This window comes from Staurois parvus, unplaced genomic scaffold (assembly GCF_062004578.1).
Source record: "Staurois parvus isolate SC_StPar_1 unplaced genomic scaffold, SC_StPar_1.0 ptg000165l, whole genome shotgun sequence".
Lineage (NCBI taxonomy): Eukaryota > Metazoa > Chordata > Amphibia > Anura > Ranidae > Staurois > Staurois parvus.
In genome coordinates this window covers 7298991-7319439 of record NW_028317961.1, presented here as the reverse complement: position 1 = coordinate 7319439, position 20449 = coordinate 7298991, and the positions used below count along the sequence as shown (strand labels likewise).

The 20449-nt window shown below is 41.7% G+C and overlaps 1 protein-coding gene across 1 annotated transcript in view; it reads right to left on the bottom strand.

Annotated features, from left to right (window-relative positions):
- Positions 1–12058, bottom strand: part of LOC149462871 (uncharacterized) — a 74966-nt gene extending 62908 nt beyond the window's left edge. The window contains exon 1 of the mRNA XM_089676294.1: positions 12017–12058. Coding sequence (XP_089532420.1) covers positions 12017–12058 — 42 coding nt within the window. The remainder of the gene's footprint in view (positions 1–12016) is intronic.
- Positions 12059–20449: the final 8391 nt, after the last annotated feature.

Here is a 20449-nt window from a genome sequence, read left to right as displayed (position 1 = left end):
ATTTTAGGAACCGCTTGACAACCAGATTGAACACGTGAGCCATGCATGGCGCATGGCACAACCTTCCTTGACGCAGAGCAGACACCATGTTCTTTCCGTTGTCAGTCAACATGGTTCCGATTTTTAGTTTGCGCGGAGACAGCCATCTGTCGATTTCTCTGTTCATTACACTCAGCAGTTCCTCCCCTGTGTGACTACGTTCGCCAAGGCATACCAGGTGCAGCACAGCGTGACACCGTTGCGCCCTGCACATGTGATATGCCGGTCGGGTAATGGGACTTGGCACGGGGGTGGCGGCTGAGGACACGGCGGAAAAAGAGGTGGTAGAGGCGGACATGCTTGCTGGACCAAGGACGTGCAAACGTGGAGGCAAAAGCGTCGTGACCTGTCCAAGTTGCTGGTGCGGCTGTGCCGGCACCACGTTCACCCAGTGGGCCGTAAATGACATGTACTGTCCCTGACCGTAGTTACAGCTCCACACGTCGGCGCTGCCGTGCACTTTGGCAGAGACCGACATGCTCAAAGACTGGCCCACCATCTCTTCTACATGTGAATGCAGGGCTGGCACTGCCTTTTGGGCAAAGAAATGACGGCTTGGCACTCTCCACCGCGGCGCGGCACAAGCCATCATTTCTCGGAAAGGTGCTGAGTCCACCAGTTGGAAAGGGAGGGACTGCAGCACCAGCAACTTGGACAGGAGGACGTTCAGCTTTTGCACCGTCGGGTGCGTGCTCGCAAACTGTTGTCTCTTGGATACGGATTCCAAGAAAGACTGTTGACGGAATCCGAGAAGAGGAGTAGCAGGAGAAGGAGCATCTGAACGAGCGGAAGATGCCAATGAGCGACAACTCCCCTCAGCAGAGGTGTTGGAGCCTTGACTGGCTGATAGAGGGCGATTGACGACGTCGGGTGACGGAGCAAGTAACGGAGCGGGTGATGGAGCGGGGGCTGGGGCAGGCAGAACCGCCGTATGTTTATCACGGTTTTCCCAGGCCACCGAATGGTGACGCTGCATATGCTGACGCAACGCTGTAGTCCCAACATGGGCCCCCTGGCCACGCTTGCATTTCTGGCCACATAGTCGACATACGGCTACGTTTACTTCCTCGGGCGGCTTGAGGAAAAATTGCCACACCACCGAGTAGGAAACTTTGCCCCCGCTACTCTTCACTGGCTGACTGCTACTTCCTCCGTGCGCACCGGCACCACTACTGGCCGTGGTGGTAGGCTGCAGTGGAGCTGGTGCTCTACTCCGTGGACGTTTGGCTCCACTGACACTGATGCGACCCTGCTGCTGTCTCCTGGGCAACCCACCGACTGTTTTGCTCGCTGCCAAGCTGCCACCCTCTTCTCCTGATGATGCGGAAGAAATTGCCTGATGACGACGAGGCTGCCAAGTGCGATCAACCTCCTCATCATCAAGTAGGGTCTCCGCCTCACTACTAGCCCCCTCGGCTGCGTCTGGGTCAGGAGACAGACCTGTCTCTAGACCGGCTACCGAGCCACTCTCCTCGCCAGTACTTGTTCGCTTGGCTGCTGAAAAGGCCGATGTCTCCCCCCGTTCCTGACCGCCCTCTGTTAGCTCTTCCTCACTGTACAGTGGGGCTGAGCCCACAGCATGCGATACTTCGCTTGGTGAGGGAACAGCAAAGGACAGGGGCAGGTAGAGGACACGTGATTTCAGTGGGCTTGGTCCCGGGCCATGCCAACTAACGGTTGTGTCTGACGTACCCACCGACCGTTGGCTGTAGGTGTCAGAGGTGACCTGGGAAGAGGAAGACGACCGAGCCAACCAATCAATGACGGCAGGGTTGTCGGTGGAGACACGACCGCTGGATGACACCGGGAGCACTGGCCTCTGGCTGCGAATACTGCTGCCTCGACCCCTTCCTCTGCTGCCACGTCTGCTCGCTCCTAAAACATTGCCTCCTCTGCCACTCCTCTGCATGTTGTCTGACATACTATTTAATTCAACGATTAGGTGTCCCTGAGTAACAATTCTCTGGCACTCAGTAACAATTCTGTCTGTCCCTGAGTATGAATTCTGTGGCCCTGAGTAACAATTGTGTGTCTGTGCAAGTAACAATTCTGTGTCTGTGCAAGTAACAATTTTGTGTCTGTGAGAGTAACAATTCTCTGGCACTCAGTAACAATTCTGTCTGTCCCTGAGTAACAATTCTCTGGCACTCAGTAACAATTCTGTCTGTCCCTGAGTAACAATTCTGTCTGTCCCTGAGTATGAATTCTGTGGCCCTGAGTAAGAATTCTCTGGCACTCAGTAACAATTCTGTCTGTCCCTGAGTATGAATTCTGTGGCCCTGAGTAACAATTGTGTGTCTGTGCAAGTAACAATTCTGTGTCTGTGCAAGTAACAATTTTGTGTCTGTGAGAGTAACAATTCTCTGGCACTCAGTAACAATTCTGTCTGTCCCTGAGTAACAATTCTCTGGCACTCAGTAACAATTCTGTCTGTCCCTGAGTATGAATTCTGTGGCCCTGAGTAACAATTCTGTCTCTGTGCGAGTAACAATTCTGTGTCTGTGCAAGTAACAATTTTGTGTCTGTGAGAGTAACAATTCTCTGGCACTCAGTAACAATTCTGTCTGTCCCTGAGTAACAATTCTCTGGCACTCAGTAACAATTCTGTCTGTCCCTGAGTAACAATTCTCTGGCACTCAGTAACAATTCTGTCTGTCCCTGAGTAACAATTCTCTGGCACTCAGTAACAATTGTGTGTCTGTGCAAGTAACAATTCTGTGTCTGTGCAAGTAACAATTTTGTGTCTGTGAGAGTAACAATTCTCTGGCACTCAGTAACAATTCTGTCTGTCCCTGAGTAACAATTCTCTGGCACTCAGTAACAATTCTGTCTGTCCCTGAGTATGAATTCTGTGGCCCTGAGTAACAATTCTGTCTCTGTGCGAGTAACAATTCTGTGTCTGTGCAAGTAACAATTTTGTGTCTGTGAGAGTAACAATTCTCTGGCACTCAGTAACAATTCTGTCTGTCCCTGAGTAACAATTCTATGGCACTCAGTAACAATTCTGTCTTCCCTGAGTAACAATTCTCTGGCACTCAGTAACAATTCTGTCTGTCCCTGAGTATGAATTCTGTGGCCCTGAGTAACAATTCTGTCTCTGTGCGAGTAACAATTCTGTGTCTGTGCAAGTAACAATTTTGTGTCTGTGAGAGTAACAATTCTCTGGCACTCAGTAACAATTCTGTCTGTCCCTGAGTAACAATTCTCTGGCACTCAGTAACAATTCTGTCTGTCCCTGAGTATGAATTCTGTGGCCCTGAGTAACAATTGTGTGTCTGTGCAAGTAACAATTCTGTGTCTGTGCAAGTAACAATTTTGTGTCTGTGAGAGTAACAATTCTCTGGCACTCAGTAACAATTCTGTCTGTCCCTGAGTAACAATTCTCTGGCACTCAGTAACAATTCTGTCTGTCCCTGAGTATGAATTCTGTGGCCCTGAGTAACAATTCTGTCTCTGTGCGAGTAACAATTCTGTGTCTGTGCAAGTAACAATTTTGTGTCTGTGAGAGTAACAATTCTCTGGCACTCAGTAACAATTCTGTCTGTCCCTGAGTAACAATTCTCTGGCACTCAGTAACAATTCTGTCTGTCCCTGAGTAACAATTCTCTGGCACTCAGTAACAATTCTGTCTGTCCCTGAGTATGAATTCTGTGGCCCTGAGTAACAATTGTGTGTCTGTGCAAGTAACAATTCTGTGTCTGTGCAAGTAACAATTTTGTGTCTGTGAGAGTAACAATTCTCTGGCACTCAGTAACAATTCTGTCTGTCCCTGAGTAACAATTCTCTGGCACTCAGTAACAATTCTGTCTGTCCCTGAGTATGAATTCTGTGGCCCTGAGTAACAATTCTGTCTCTGTGCGAGTAACAATTCTGTGTCTGTGCAAGTAACAATTTTGTGTCTGTGAGAGTAACAATTCTCTGGCACTCAGTAACAATTCTGTCTGTCCCTGAGTAACAATTCTCTGGCACTCAGTAACAATTCTGTCTGTCCCTGAGTAACAATTCTCTGGCACTCAGTAACAATTCTGTCTGTCCCTGAGTAACAATTCTCTGGCACTCAGTAACAATTGTGTGTCTGTGCAAGTAACAATTCTGTGTCTGTGCAAGTAACAATTTTGTGTCTGTGAGAGTAACAATTCTCTGGCACTCAGTAACAATTCTGTCTGTCCCTGAGTAACAATTCTCTGGCACTCAGTAACAATTCTGTCTGTCCCTGAGTATGAATTCTGTGGCCCTGAGTAACAATTGTGTGTCTGTGCAAGTAACAATTCTGTGTCTGTGCAAGTAACAATTTTGTGTCTGTGAGAGTAACAATTCTCTGGCACTCAGTAACAATTCTGTCTGTCCCTGAGTAACAATTCTCTGGCACTCAGTAACAATTCTGTCTGTCCCTGAGTAACAATTCTGTCTGTCCCTGAGTATGAATTCTGTGGCCCTGAGTAAGAATTCTCTGGCACTCAGTAACAATTCTGTCTGTCCCTGAGTATGAATTCTGTGGCCCTGAGTAACAATTGTGTGTCTGTGCAAGTAACAATTCTGTGTCTGTGCAAGTAACAATTTTGTGTCTGTGAGAGTAACAATTCTCTGGCACTCAGTAACAATTCTGTCTGTCCCTGAGTAACAATTCTCTGGCACTCAGTAACAATTCTGTCTGTCCCTGAGTATGAATTCTGTGGCCCTGAGTAACAATTCTGTCTCTGTGCGAGTAACAATTCTGTGTCTGTGCAAGTAACAATTTTGTGTCTGTGAGAGTAACAATTCTCTGGCACTCAGTAACAATTCTGTCTGTCCCTGAGTAAGAATTCTCTGGCACTCAGTAACAATTCTGTCTGTCCCTGAGTAACAATTCTCTGGCACTCAGTAACAATTCTGTCTGTCCCTGAGTAACAATTCTGTCTGTCCCTGAGTATGAATTCTGTGGCCCTGAGTAAGAATTCTCTGGCACTCAGTAACAATTCTGTCTGTCCCTGAGTATGAATTCTGTGGCCCTGAGTAACAATTGTGTGTCTGTGCAAGTAACAATTCTGTGTCTGTGCAAGTAACAATTTTGTGTCTGTGAGAGTAACAATTCTCTGGCACTCAGTAACAATTCTGTCTGTCCCTGAGTAACAATTCTCTGGCACTCAGTAACAATTCTGTCTGTCCCTGAGTAACAATTCTCTGGCACTCAGTAACAATTCTGTCTGTCCCTGAGTAACAATTCTGTCTGTCCCTGAGAATGAATTCTGTGGCCCTGAGTAAGAATTCTCTGGCACTCAGTAACAATTCTGTCTGTCCCTGAGTAACAATTCTCTGGCACTCAGTAACAATTCTGTCTGTCCCTGAGTAAAAATTCTGTGGCCCTAATAACGTTTCTGTGGCCCTAAGTAACAATTCTCTGGCACTGAGTAACAATTCTGTCTGTCCCTGAGTATGAATTCTGTGGCCCTAACTAGCGTTTCTTTGTCCCTAAATAACGATTCTGTGGCCCTCATTAACAAGTCTGTGTCCCTGAGTAATGGTTCTCTGTCCCTAAGTAACTTCTCTCTGTCCCCAATTCTCGTTTCTGTGGCCCTAACTCTGTCCCTGTCCCTAGTACAGAGCGGTCTGCCTCTGTTCAATGACTGCAGGCAAATGAAGATTTCCAAAATGGCCGCTATATATACCTCGACCATTACACAGTGCTGGCTGGCTGGCTGCTGATTGGCTGATGCGATCACATGTCGTTGAGGAATGCATTATGGGGCAGCGCGCCTTGTCTGCGCGCCTTCCCCGACATCCCCGCTCCGTCGCCGCACATGTCAGCCGCCATTTTCGGAAAAATTTCGATTCGCGCGTCCGAATTAGGCTGTTTTTCGGATTCGGCACGAATCGAAATTTTTCCGAAATTCGACTCGAATTCCACTTCGGATACTTCGATTCGCTCATCTCTAATTATGACCCTTGTACAGGGGGTCTCTCATGTAGCTCCCCCTGTCTGTTCCCCCTATGCTTTAGAAACTGCAGTTTGAACCCATTACAGACTTTTCTGTCTTTACTTCCATAAAGTTGTATTCCTTGTAGCCATCACCTTTGTGATCTGAGTGTCTAAACTAACAGCTTTATCCTGCAAGGAACCCTCTTTGGCATTGCATAGGAACAAGGTGGTGGTAAAGCCTAGGACTTCCTTCTTGCCTCAGTTAATTTCCACCCATTGCCTCCTTAAGAACATGGTTTTTCTGTCCCTCTCATTAGTTCCAGTTTACCCAAAGAAAACATCTCTCCATTGTCTGGCTGCATTTTGGACTGTGAGAATTGATCTCTCAGCTACAGCTTCTTTTAGAAAGACTCATTCTCTTTTTGCCATCCTGGATTGCTCAAAGAAGGATGCTGTGGCTTTTTGTTTCATCATCTCTAGTGACTTAGGCAGACCTCCTAAACGTATGATCTTAAAGTGGCTGTAAAGGCTGAAGGTTTTTTACCTTCATGCCATCTATCTACGAAGGTAAAAAAACCTTCTGTGTGCAGCAGTGCCCCTCAGCCCCCTCAATACTTACCTGATCCTCATTGTGATCCAGCAATGTGAATGACAGCTCGTCTGTTCCAGGTATCTGCCTCCTCATTGGCTGAGACAGCAAGCGGGAACGATTGAAGAGGAGGATCCAGGCTGTTCTGTGCAAAACCACTACACACAGTGTCGGACATGTTTGTTATTTTCCAAAAAAAAAGAACCTTTAGAATCGCTTCAAGGATTGGGTTCCACCCTTTCTGAATCTGTGAGTGCTTTTTGGTCTTTTCAGCATCAAGCAGATTTTCCCAGTTTGCAAGAATACCACCTGCATTTCTGTTTTGATTTTCTAAGTTCTACCAGGTGATTATTGAGGCCTCATCTGATGCCAGCTTTGGGCGTTGGAGACTTCTGGCAGATATTCTCCATTTTGTGTTGTTTTTTTCTTTTGTTTCTTAAACTTTGTTGCTATCAGTTCCACCCCTCTGTTGGACAGTTTTTAGATGCCCTGACAACCTAAACATTCCTGTGTCACTCAGCAAACGAGAAAGAAATAGGATTTGTGTACTCACTTTAATATTACTTGGAGTCCATTGAGGAACACAGGTCACTCACTTACTTTCTTGCACTTCTTTTTTTTGCAACAAAACTGAGACATGATGGTTGTCCTTTGCTGACTAAGGGTTATTTGTTGTTACCAGTGTCCATTTCTGCTGTAGGTGGCAGTATAACCCAACAGTCTAAGAACTCCTGTGGATTTAAGAATGTGATTTTACAGTGAGTAAAAAATCCTATTTTTACAGCAATGGCAACTTCTCCCTTCTTTTTCAACTAATGTTTGTTGCAGTCTTCTGTCCAAGGAGATTTTGTAAAATATTAGAGCTGATGGCATAGTTTGCTTTAGTAGATTTATACTTTATTTCACAGGTTAAGCTACCTTTTGTCATTAAATATGGTGAATACCAATATGAGTGATAGCCATCAACAGGATGCATGTAAGAAATATTTTACAACCATAAAGCACAAGTTTGGGATTTGATCCTTCATTAAAACTATGACATGTTTCATAACAATTAAAAAGAAATAATGAAAGTTTCTGTTTCAAAGACTGACTGTAATAACTTCAACCTTCCGGACAAAACACAAAGTCTTTTCAGGATACATTACACTGAAAACGTATTCTGCAAACAGTTCACATAATTAGGCATGGAATTCTTTTAACAGCTGTAGCGATTTCACACTCAAGGCCTAATACACAGGAACGATTTGACTTGGCACTGTTTCAGCTTCTACTTAATGTGGAAGTTATTGTTTCCTTCCCCGATGTTTCCTGGTCCTTTAGATTTTTGTGTAGTTTATGATTCTTTAACACAAAAAGAGTACTATAAATGACTGTGTTATGTACTTTGTTTCATTGATACACTGCAGTTATCCATAGATTATGAAAAATGTGTTATGCATTTGGCATATTTAAAGAAATTATCATAAAATATGAATTTTGGCTGAAGATGAGTAAACTTGGACTCCAACCAGATAGAAATGGTTAAGAAAACTTTGAAAAAATAGTCAGACCTTAAAAGGTACACCACACAACACATATTAAAATCAATACTTTTATTATTTCATCTTCTTAAGACCCTAAGATTGTAGGTAAAAACTTAAAAACTGACACATGATATGTACTACAGAAGTGTACATAGACCAACATTTTCTACGTTACTAACACCATTTCTAGATAGATAGCCAAACAATTTGGTGAGCTCCTTATTGCACATTTGGGAATTTAATGGAATTAGGAGGAGGAGGAAAAGGACACATTGACAACACTGGCAGACAAATGGCTGCTTTTTGCTTGGGAGTTAGATGATAAAGGCTGAACCCTGTACATTGCTGTGGCTGTATTGCTCCGCCACTTTGAGCAAGAAAAGGCAGACATGCCTTGTCTTTAGTTTGTGTAGCTCTACTACTGCTTTGTCCTTTGGTACTTAAGAATCTCCATAGGCAATGCTTTAAAAGCCTTTAAAGGTTACCCATTTACAGTTGCACAGAAGGTATGGTGCTAGAATTATTGCTCTTGCTATAACGTTTGTGGCAATACCTCACATGTGTGGTGCGAATACCTACATATTTGATCTCCTTTGCATGCAAGCACGGGGGGGACAAGGGCACTTTAAAATGTTTTTATTTGTTTATTTTATTAACTGTTTTTTTAATTTTTGCATTGTACCTTTACATTTTTTATCACTTTTATTGCTATCTCAAGGGATGAACAACATCCCTTGCGATAGCATGGGCAGTGACAGGTATACTTTACTGAGAGATCTGGGGTCTATTAGACCCCAGATCTCTCCTCTACCCTTAGAGGCATCTTATCAAACCAAAATTGGTTGGACCAGATGCTTTCCCAAACTTTGTGAATGGTCAAGCAGCCTTCTGGGACCTGTGACGTGTTTCTGCAGGTGAAGGTGAATTTCCACTCAGATCGCCTAGGGAGTCAAAACTAGGTACCTGTACCCCCCCAAAAAACAAACAAACTACATGCTAAATGTGTTAGAGGAGGGAAGTGGAGGAGGACTTAAAGCGGAACCTCCCCTTTTGGATGTAGTTCCACTTTAAAAGAGGCCCTAGCAACACAAAATATAATATAACAATATGCCTCCCCAAAAATATAAAACCTACAACAAAATCCCATTATATAACCCTGAACCATGATCACTAGTAGGAAGTTGTCAGGCACCGCTGATGTAGGGATAACAATATCTCCTTAAAGTGGAACTAAAGTCCGCCATATTTACCTTTCCTTCAGCAGTCTGATATCCCTCACCAGCATCTTTCTCTGAGTGCTGGGCTGAGGCCGTCTTCGTTGGCTGGCACAGGATGACATCACTCCTGCACATGCGCAGGAGTTCAGTCATCCTGGCACACAAGATCTGTATGGGAATGTAAACTGTTGTCTCTTGCTGGTTAGCATTTGCCAGTATGAGCAGTTTTATATGTTCCTCCATTTTCTTGAGCAATAGATGTTTGTCTCTATAAGGCCTTACCCACATCCTCCACCAAGTTGTTGGGGGCCAGCTCAAATGGTATTGGCAGCGGTAAACCATGCATGAGACACTCAGGAACAGTCCAAGCAGGTTTGTCCTACACTTTTTTTCTGCAAGACAGCAAGCAATAACACTTTTAAGCAATGACTCGACCCCATTGTTTTTTCAGCTGCCACTATTTACTAAGAAAGGTACTAAAGGCCAAGAATGTGTAAAAGTCGCAATGGATATTGTCACAAATGTCTCTTTTGAATTAGCATGTTTCATATAGGTTTGACTGTCCATGTGAGATACAGAACATCAGTTAACCATTTCTTCATGAATTTAGTTTTGTTTCTCTCTGATGAGTATCATGGGAAACACCAGATTGTAGTGAGAAAAGGCAAGAGGGCACATACTGATAATTGAATTGCAGATGTGGTACTGTAAATATGAGTGTCAAGACCTTTACAGTAGCAGGACCCTGTCTTCTCTGATTTGCTTTTTTTCATACATTATAGGTCTATTTATAAATAATAACTTCACTGAACAGAACTCAACAGTCATAGATATCTGTGAGAATCCTTATGTTACAAAGTTTTCTGCCACAGCCAGGAGAAAATGTATATTTTTTTTATTATTAGTATTAGCTGTGTCATCCATCATAATGACAGTCATATGTAGCAATGCACTGACTGTTCTGTTTGGAAAGAAAAGAAAACAAAAGAAAAGAAAGAAAGAAAGAAAGAAAGAAAGAAAGAAAGAAAGAGAAAGAAAGAAAGAGAGAAAGAAAGAAAGAGAGAAAGAGAGAGAGAAAGAAAGAGAAAGAAAGGAAAGAAAGAAAGGAAAGAAAGAAAGAAAGAAAGAAAGAAAGAAAGAAAGAAAAGAAAGAAAAAGAAAGTAGACACAGACAACGAGGTTAGCGAGCAAGCCCGTACAAGAGCCTCCATAGAAAGCAGCTTTCTATGGGAGCACTCTGTGGAGGGGAGGAGCCAAAGAGTGGCCACAGGGGACCCATGAAGAGGACGTTCAGGGCCTCTCTGTGCAATTCCATTGCAAGTAGCAGGTAAGCATAAATCTGTTTCTTATTAAATAAATACATTAGCATTTACATTTCTAACAATGAACTTCTACTCTTTTGTTTTGTAAATATACCATTGAAATATTTTGTTATATCTGCTTGATGAGTGCAAAAAATATCCATTGATTATATCAGAAATTCAGTGTTCTCCTGCACGCTTCCTGTGTTATCTCAAATAGTGTAATTAGGAGTCCTAGATTTTATCTTGGACTACAGAATAATAAGTCTTTATGTTATAGAAATTGGTGATATGAGAGTTTGAGCAGTTTAGCGAAAGAAAGCTGAGCAGGGCTGACACCACTCTTTTGCAAAAATGCTGTATGTTGTCAGCCCAGAACAGGACTATTTTTTCTATTGCCCTAACATATACTTTAATAATACATGTGATAGGAATAGTTTAATACATTCTTGTGACTTTCAGGTGACAAATATTTCAGCTCTGGTTGGTTATTACTTTTCTTTGTTTTCAAGAGAATGTAGCAAATACGTTGGCAGCTTTGGAAGTGCAAATATTGCTTTAAAAACAAATGGGATACAGAGTCACCACAGATTTATTATGACTCATGTTAGTTAAAGCAGAAGGTCTGAATCCTCTAATGTATGTTTATGAGTACAGCTGGTACATTTACTTGGAGTTTATAAGCACACCTCCTGAAAAACTTTTCCATGTCTGACGAAAGGATATCATTCAAGCCTGTATGCATATATGAGCTTATCAGAGGCTGCTGTACTATAAACGTGACTTTAACTATTGCAGCTGTGACTATAAACTTCGAAACAGAAAGGAAAGAAATCTCAGACACAAAACGGGTATGTCATAAAAAAACACCACTAAAATTCTTTTAGAACCTTAGTATGTGAGTCACTAGAATCTATAATATCTTCCACTCAAAAGAAAATGTCTCATTACAAGTAAGAATAACAGCTTAAAGCCATCATGTATTAAAATGATATAGCAGTAACAAGAGGAGAAAAAAATGTTTCATATGCAAATGTGCCAGATTTTTGTTGAACGAAATGTGGTTTGGTGTGCTTCATAGAACATGCTCTATATATTGCCATATATGGAGACCAGAAATCTTATGCATAATATTTTAATTGCTTTATTTTTTTTTTCAAATCTGAACTGTAGGCACAAAAACCTTCCAACATTCTTTGAAAAAAAAAATATATATATATATACATATATATATATATATATATATATATATATATACTGTATACATACACATATACACACAATATATATGTATGTATAATATATATACACACAGTTGTGCTCAAAAGTTTGCATACCCTGGCAGAAATCGTGAAAAATTTGGCATTGATATGGAAAATATGACTGGCATATTCAAGGCTTTGGATATCTGTATTATATCCTTTTCCATCTTTATAAAGTTCCATTACCTTGTTATGCAGATCTTTTAACAGTTCTCTTCTGCTCCCCATGACTCCGTATCTAGCCTGCTCAGTGCATTCATGTGAGAGCTAACAAACTGATTGACTATTTATATACAGAAACTAATTACATTTAAAAAAGCCACACATGGGAAATGAACCTTTAATAGCCATTTTAACCAGAGTGTGTCATCGTGTGTGTCTGTACCAAGGCCAAACATTCCAGGGTAAGTAAACTTTTGATCACGGCCATTTGGGTGATTTCTTTTATCACTATCATTTAAAAAGGAGCCAACTATTTGATAATAAATGGCTCCATATGATTACTAACCCTAAATAAAAGACAGTTTTTTGGCATAATCAGTCATATTTCCAATATCAATGCCAAAATTTCACGATTTCTGACAGGGTGTTCAAACTTTTGAGCACAACTGTATATATATTCTGTGTCCAAAAAACAATTTTGCAAATTCTGATATTACCCAAAAAAAGTAGCTGTGCTGTACATAGCCTGTTCAGAGAACAGAGCTGTGGGAGAAATGCAGTACATCCCACTTACTACAAGCTGCCTGCAGAAAACTACAGGAAGGGGAGGAAACAAGACCAGTCACCCTGCACAAGTAGAGAGCAGAAGGGACCAGTCTTTTTTACAGGAGGCTCTTGCACAGTGACAGAGTTTCAGACTGGATTAGTGCACAGATATGGAAGAAATACACAAAGCACACCAAGATTCAAAGAAGAATACGCATGCTGCTTGTATTAGTAATTGCTGATTCCAGAGTTCAGCTTCAATCTGCAATCATTTTCATCAGGGTAAGAAGATGGAGGAGAATTCAGTGTTTGCTCAAAATTGTATGCAGTGGCTAGAAGATTGTCAGGGACCCACAAAACATAATTAGAGATAGATTGTTTTCACTTTACGTATTTATTAATGAGTTGCGTGTGTCTTGAGTTCACCTTTTAATTAGGTGGACAAACCCAACATGTTCATATACTGTGGCTAATTTATTAAAGGATTTTCAAAGCTTCACACCGTAAGCTGTGTAAATATTCACGTTGATTATTTCATCGTAATAAGAAAACTCCTTACTTACTTCATCTGCACTATAGTAAAGGTGAACGTGCTTTTCACATAATTGAATAACTGAAGTAAATATTTACATAATTAATTAGGTGAATATTTTCAGATCATTTAGTAAATCAGCCAATATGGATCTTCATTTAGAATACTTATTTAATGAGGAACTTCAGTCCCCCTAATCATGGCACTGCCCACCTCACCAGCTTCTCCATTTTTTATTGTTTGAAATATGCACAGATGCGCCAAAGGGACCTCCCCTGCCTTTAGGACCAGGCAGATTGTCAGGAATGGACTGGCCAGCAATGGTGGGACTCACCTGCCTTTTGATCTGCAGTACCAGGGCTGGCCAGCGGATGCTCCCAGCAATCAGAGACTCAACTTTGCAGCCAGCTAACACCTGGAACTGATTATGCTGGGGTATTTAAGGGATGGCCAGACCCACAGACTCTGCCTTGGTGTTGTGTTTGTCCTGGGCCCTGTATCCTGTTTCTGTCCTGCATCCTGTTTCTGAACCGCTGCTGACTGTTCCTGCTCTGATCCCGGCTCGCTCCTGACCATCCCTCTGCCTGACCCTCTGTACTACGCTGCTTGCTACCTGTTCTGATCCCTGGCTTGTGACCCTGACCATCCCTCTGTCTGACCCTCTGTACTACGCTGCTTGCTACCTGCTGAACCTGGCCTGTGACCCCGACCAATCTCCGCTTGCTCCCCCTGTACCTACCTGCCCTATTGATATTGACCCGGCCTGCCTGACGACGCTTGCTTGTATGTACTGTTATCTGTGGGTGGTTGGTTTGGTTTGGTTGCACTGTATTATGTTTTAGTATTGCACTGCGTTTATGTTTGTATTGTTAGTGTTAATAAATTATATTGTTTATAACATATCTGAGGTCTGCGTTTCCCTGCGGCGGCCACACACCTCTGGTCACACCTGGGAGCCCTGACACAGATCTCTGTGGCACATCTGCGCAAGAGCCAAGCTGTGCTCACGCACATCCAAGACCCCCTTCATTGTGCCATGCTTGCGTGCCTGCACATGGAAAACCAATTATGGCAAAGGGAGGGGCTGGAGCCAGGTACACCCACATTGTCTTTTGGGGTGAATGTCTGCTTTAGGTGTGTTTCTTGATAGAAGAAGGCCAATCAATCAATCAATCAATCAATCTTCATTACCCTTTATAAAGAGTATCACTAGTATCACTTGCCAGCCAACAATTAAACATTTAGATTGAAAAGTGTAGTATAAATATATTTCCAAAATCATGCAGGAGCAATTAATATACTACAAAGTGCCACTATAATGTAAGCACTAAGAAGTACATAATAAACATTATAGATTTGGCATATGCAATATCTTTTCCAGGATATATTCTTGCATATGTTTGTATTTTCAAGAAACCAACATTTTGGCAGTACAATTATTGGGGAGCAGTATTACAATGTTTGTTTTTTGTCTAAAGTAGGTTTCTCCGAAGCAGCACAGTTGCACAATCCATGCTATAAGAAAGCTAAATATATTATCTAACTGTTTCTAATCACGGGAACATGATCTTTTACTCCCCCATGTGTAAACCTTCTTAAATAACACACAGCTCTTTGCACAAAAGGAAAAATAAATTGCCCCCCTATAACAATGGATCTAAAATACTTTCCTATATTAACACTCTGGATTAAAACATAATATAAAAAGCATAACTTTTTGCAGACTATAAAATGTCCTTCCTTACCAGTCTGCCAGACATTTTAACACATTGAGACCAGCACTGGCAATCCACAGTAAACGTGTTGTTTTTAACATTGTTATATGAACTAGACAGTGTATATTTTATATTGCCTACTTTTCTGTTAGTAAATGAATCAAAATAGCTTAATATTTTAATATGTATCTATGACTGCTGAAGCCCAGGATTTTGCTAGAAAATAATTAGGGGGGGGGGGGGGTTAGTGGTTAATCCCCTTAACAAATCCCTACAGAATGATATACAAAAATGAATATGATTCAAGTAAAATTATACTGATAAGACAATAAAGATATTTTCTATCAGTATACTGAGCACAAAGCAGTAGCATAATGAACCATGTCATGCGCGTCATATGTTAATATCATATGTTATGTGGAAAAACAAATTGTTTATGTAAGATGCCTTAAATGTATCCATTGCGATATATGTACCAACATGGAGACTCTCCAAGATTAGAATTAGGAGAGGCCTTGATGAGGCAGTGCATCTTCTACATGTCACACATATCTCAGTTTAAATGCAAATTGTTGGACGGTCTGGAAAAACGTTTTTTGTTCATGTTGTTATGTAAAATGATACCTAATAATTTAACATGAAAGTATTGGGTAAATTTAGGTCTTGTTTAAAAAAAAGGGAGTGGTCAACAATGGGGCTGACTTCCCAAAGCCATGATGTCACTGGCTGGCTTCCAGTGCCCCTCCACTGTCAACGCTCCCTCCACTTTCTTGCATCAGCCACTCACTGACACAAGGGAGCAGCTGCTTCTAAATCATATAACAAACCCGCAGGTGTGCCACCATAGCAAACAGCTTACTTTGGTGGCACACACAGAAGAGGAGGAGCCAAGAGGTCCAGTATAGGACCTCAGAAGAAGAGGTTCTGGGCTGCTCAGTGCAAATCTGAGTAGAGCAAGTAAGTATAACATGTTTGTTATTTTCGGGAAAAAAAGTAGCCTGTACAACTGCTTTAACTTGGGTACCATACTCCTGGCCTTGCTCACAACTGGATTAAAGAACATATATTTTTACTGCTCTCTTTATAAATGGTATGCCGCATAGCTGAGGGTGGGGGGAGGGGCAGCATTTTTAATGCTAAGACCTACTGTATATCTAGATTATATTCCAACTTTAATTTTCACTTCTAACCATTAAAGTAATGATTCTAACATAAATTTGGAGGGCCCCTGCTAGCAGTTCTGCCTTTCTTAGGATAGTCACTGGTTTTGAGCACTGCATTAGGCTCCCACCTTCACCACTCAGCTCTCCCCCTTCCTCCCCTAGAGCCTTGTACTTGTTTGCTTATTTATTGCATTTCCAGTGGTTTTCAGGCCATTCAGTGCTGCTCTCAGACCTCTTCCTCTTTGGATATGGGCAGTCCTCAGTGATGTAGACATGATAATTTCTGTGTGCTGCTCTCTGCACTATTAGACTATGAGTGAAGGCTGCTATGATGATATCTGTGGGGGAGGGCCCTTGACAGTATCTCCATACATTCACAGTAGCTCCTCAGACTCTGGGGTTGAACAATACTGGGCATCATTCAACCTGAGAGACAGAGGACATCTACCGGTGAAAAAGAGGTGCTGCAATGTAAAGTGTGAGAAAGGAGATTGCTACTGCATTTTTTTCCTGCGGGAAACATAAAAAAAAAAAGATTTTTTAGATGCACCAACTCCATCAGACAACATGAATGCACAGAAGGTATATACAGGCACCATGGATCTGTTTGTGGTCAAGCTAACACGAGACACAGGCTTAAACATTATTAATTTATCAATACATATACTCACTGAAGCGCAGAAAAAAATCTTAAGTTTGGGGATAACGGTTTGTCCAACCCAGAAATTAGATCACTTTGATTTTGTTAGGGACCTCCACCTATTTGCACAGAAGCAGACTTACAAATTGCTATTTGATGAAGAACGGAAAAAGAAAACAAATGATAAAGTACTTAAAGTGGAGTTCCACCCAAAAGGGGAAGTTCCGCTTTAAGCCTTTTTCCCCCACTCCCCATTAAGGATTGGCACCTTTCGGGAGTTGAGGGGGAACGGGTACCCAAATTTGACAGGTACCCGCTCCCATTTCGCCTAGGCGATCGGAAGAGGAAGTTGTCCTCCCCCCTCTCTCCCCATAGTCTTCTGGGACACGTGACAGGTTCCAGAAGACTATGGGGCTTTCACAAAGCTTAACAATTCTCGCACATGCACAGTGAGCACCCGGCTGTGAAGCCACAAGCTGTCACAGCCGGGTAACCAAACTGAGGATGCCTGAGAAGATGGCCGGTGAAACCAGTCGTGGTGAGGACACCTCTGCACCGAGGGACAAGTAAGCGTCTGTATTTTAAAAGTCAGCAGCTACAGTTTTTTTAGCTGCTGACTTTTATTTATATTTTTTCAGCTGGAACTCCGCTTTAAAGATCAAACGTTTTAAGGTAAGAGACTTTCATGCACTTAGGGATCTTATGGATCTATTGGAGGAAAGTGAAGGAGCTGCAAATAAGTTGCGTGTGATCCCTCCTGTGGATGTTGAACTATCTGATGTTCCAGAAATTTCAACCCATACAAAAATTGCAAAGAAAAAAATCAGACAAGTTTTCATGCAAACTAACCCCAATATTTTTGCCTTTGTTACACAAGTATCAAAAGAAATGGAACGAGTAAAGATACATAGACATGATGTGGGTAACTTGACTGTGGAACAAAGCCAGGCATTGAAAACATTAAGTAAAGATGAAGCCATTGTCATAAACCCTCAGACAAGGGTGGCAATGTGGTGATAATGGATAGAAACCATAACTGAGACATGTGTCTTAAAATTATAAATGATAGTGACTGGTATATGGTCATCCCAGAGCAGTTAATCCATAGATTTAAAAATGAGCTCACCAATATTTTACTAAAGGCCTATCACCAAGATGTAATCAATAAAGACACCTACGAGTCCCTTTTGGTAAAATTTCTATGTATACCAACCTATTACGCCTTACCTATAACCCATAAAAATGTGGTGCAACTCCCTGGCTGACTGATAATATAGGGTATTGGTTTTCATAAAGAAAAGGCAAGCCAACTGGTAGATGAATATTTACTCCCTCTTGTAACGTCTCTACCCTTGTACTTTAAGGGTACTCCTGATTTGCTGAGATGTTTTGAGGGAATTGAAGTGCCCAGACATACATGGCTGGTTGCTATTGATATACTGTAGAAGCACTATATAGTAGCATTCAAAAGGGATTGCAGTAATTTAAAGCTTTTTGAGAGAAAGGACACAAGAGTGCCATAAATATAGTACATTCATTCTGACTTTATTAGAACATATTCTATCATGCAATGTATTTGTGTTTAATGGCTCCCACTACCTCTAGGTGCAGGGGGTGGCGATGGGGACTTGTGCCTCATTGTATGCCAAAATGTACCTGGGGGGTGAGAGCAATCTCTTTTCTCAGATGAGAAATGTGGAAAGTTCTGGACCCATATTTTGTTATGGCTTTGCTACATAGATGATGTTGACAGGAACATTAGAGGAACTCTTGGAGTTCATGACTGTTCTAAATGATAATTAATTTAATCATAAATTTACTGTACAGTACGATAAAAGGTAGATCTAATTTTTGAACATAACAGAAGATGGGTCAGTGGAGACAGATGCATTACGAGATAGCCTACTCAAGAGGGGCTATTCACATACTATGCTCAGAAAGGCCTATAATAGGGTTCAGATACAAAGGAGAGGGGATCTCCTATTTAAATGGCAAAATAAACCAGAATCCAGCATAGTAAGGTTGATCACTTCAGATGCTAAACAACATATACAAGAAGGGCTATTCACTTACTATGCTCAGAAAGGCCTATAATAGGGTTCAGATGCAAGGGAGAGAGGATCTCCTACTTAAGCGGAAAAAAAATCAGAATCCAGCACAGTAAGGTTGATCACTTCATATGCTAAACAACATATGCAAATTAGACAACTTATTCAGCAGCATTGGCATTTGTTAACCAATTATGATACTATGAAAAAGTATTTAAATAATTCCAGAAATTACTTATAAACAGCCGCATTCAGTAAGAGATAGTGTTACCCAAAGCCATTTTGGGACTGATGATAGATGAGACAACAGCTCCCCAAATGGTACATGGAAATGTGGATCATGTAACTTCTGTGATTGGATTTATGAGAATCAGACTTTATTTTTGCCAGATGGCACTCCCTGTGCCATTAATCAATTTGTAGACTGCCAGACAATTGGCATTGTCTCTATTATGTATTGTGAATGTGGGGCGTTCTATACAGGAAAAACTAAATGCCAATTTTGGTGGAGAATAAAAGACCATGTATACTATGGTAAAAGTAACCTACTTTCTACCCCGATTGGCCAACATATCGATTTGCATCACAAGGGAAATACTGGGGTCTTAAAATTTGCAGCTTTGGAACATATTTTACCAGATCCCAGAGGGGGTAATTTTGATAAAAACATCTTACAGAGTGAAATACGCTGGATTTATTGCCTCAAAGCGACAATTCCCCCCAGGTTAAATGAAACTATCAGCTTCAACCCTTTTCTGTAATAAGGAATTTGAATTTGTGAAATGACCACAATCCAAATAATAACATCAAGAGACATAAGGCATCAACTAGACTATTTTTTTAGCTACACCAGGTTGTTTCCATATTGTTCATTATAGATGGGCTGCTAGCCCGTTTGTTGTTTTTCCTTGTTTGTATACTTGTATTACAATGTAACGTTATTGTGGATTCACGTATGTTGATCAATAAATGCTAGGATCCTTTAAGTTTAGCTCTTGGTCTCCGGGAACATGGTGGGGGTGGATTGATTTGGCTCCGGCTAGTCTTTGGGTGGACATATGTGTTTGCTGGTTGCTCCACCCTTTTGGATTGGATTAATTGATGCTCAGTGGCAGACACTTCACTTGGGTGGTCTCCTGGGTGTAATTGCCTGTGGGGTTTGTATTGGTGGTGTCTCTGTCTTGGCCCCTATGCATATGCCCACACTCATTGTGGAAAATGTTTCCAGCTGTCCACTGTGTTCCACCGCATCAGCACGGAGCACCTCCTTGTGACGCACTTTGCTCGACTGATTGGCACAGTGGGGATGTATAAGTCTTTTGACATGGAATGGTGGTTATTTTCTTTTTGGTTCCCCGAAAGATAGATATGTGGCCATACTGGAGTGGACATTACTCATATATGGGTTAATTCATTGAAGATTGTTGTTAGCCTAATGGTGGTTTCTTTCAGTCTTAGATGTCACAAGAAATTTGAGTGAAATTGTGGGCATTCATTTCCCCCCCCCACCTTGGGGAGTTGTGGTTTGCGGTGTGTGTCCTCTCAGTTATCAGGTGAGACCCTCATGATTCTGTGTAAGTATTTGTAGACTAGAACAATGATTTGTGCTGGGTACTAGAATGTACGGAGGTAATACAATGACAAGCAAGTAGAATAGTAACTTTGGTTTATCATTTATATCTCTGTAGTGGTGTTGATGGGCCCCAGCATTAATATCTGCCTCCTCAGTGCTTGCAGTCTTCTGCTGCTTCCCTATGTTTGCCTGTAAGACTTTATTTGGATCCTCGGCAATCCGCCCACCTATGTATGCCTT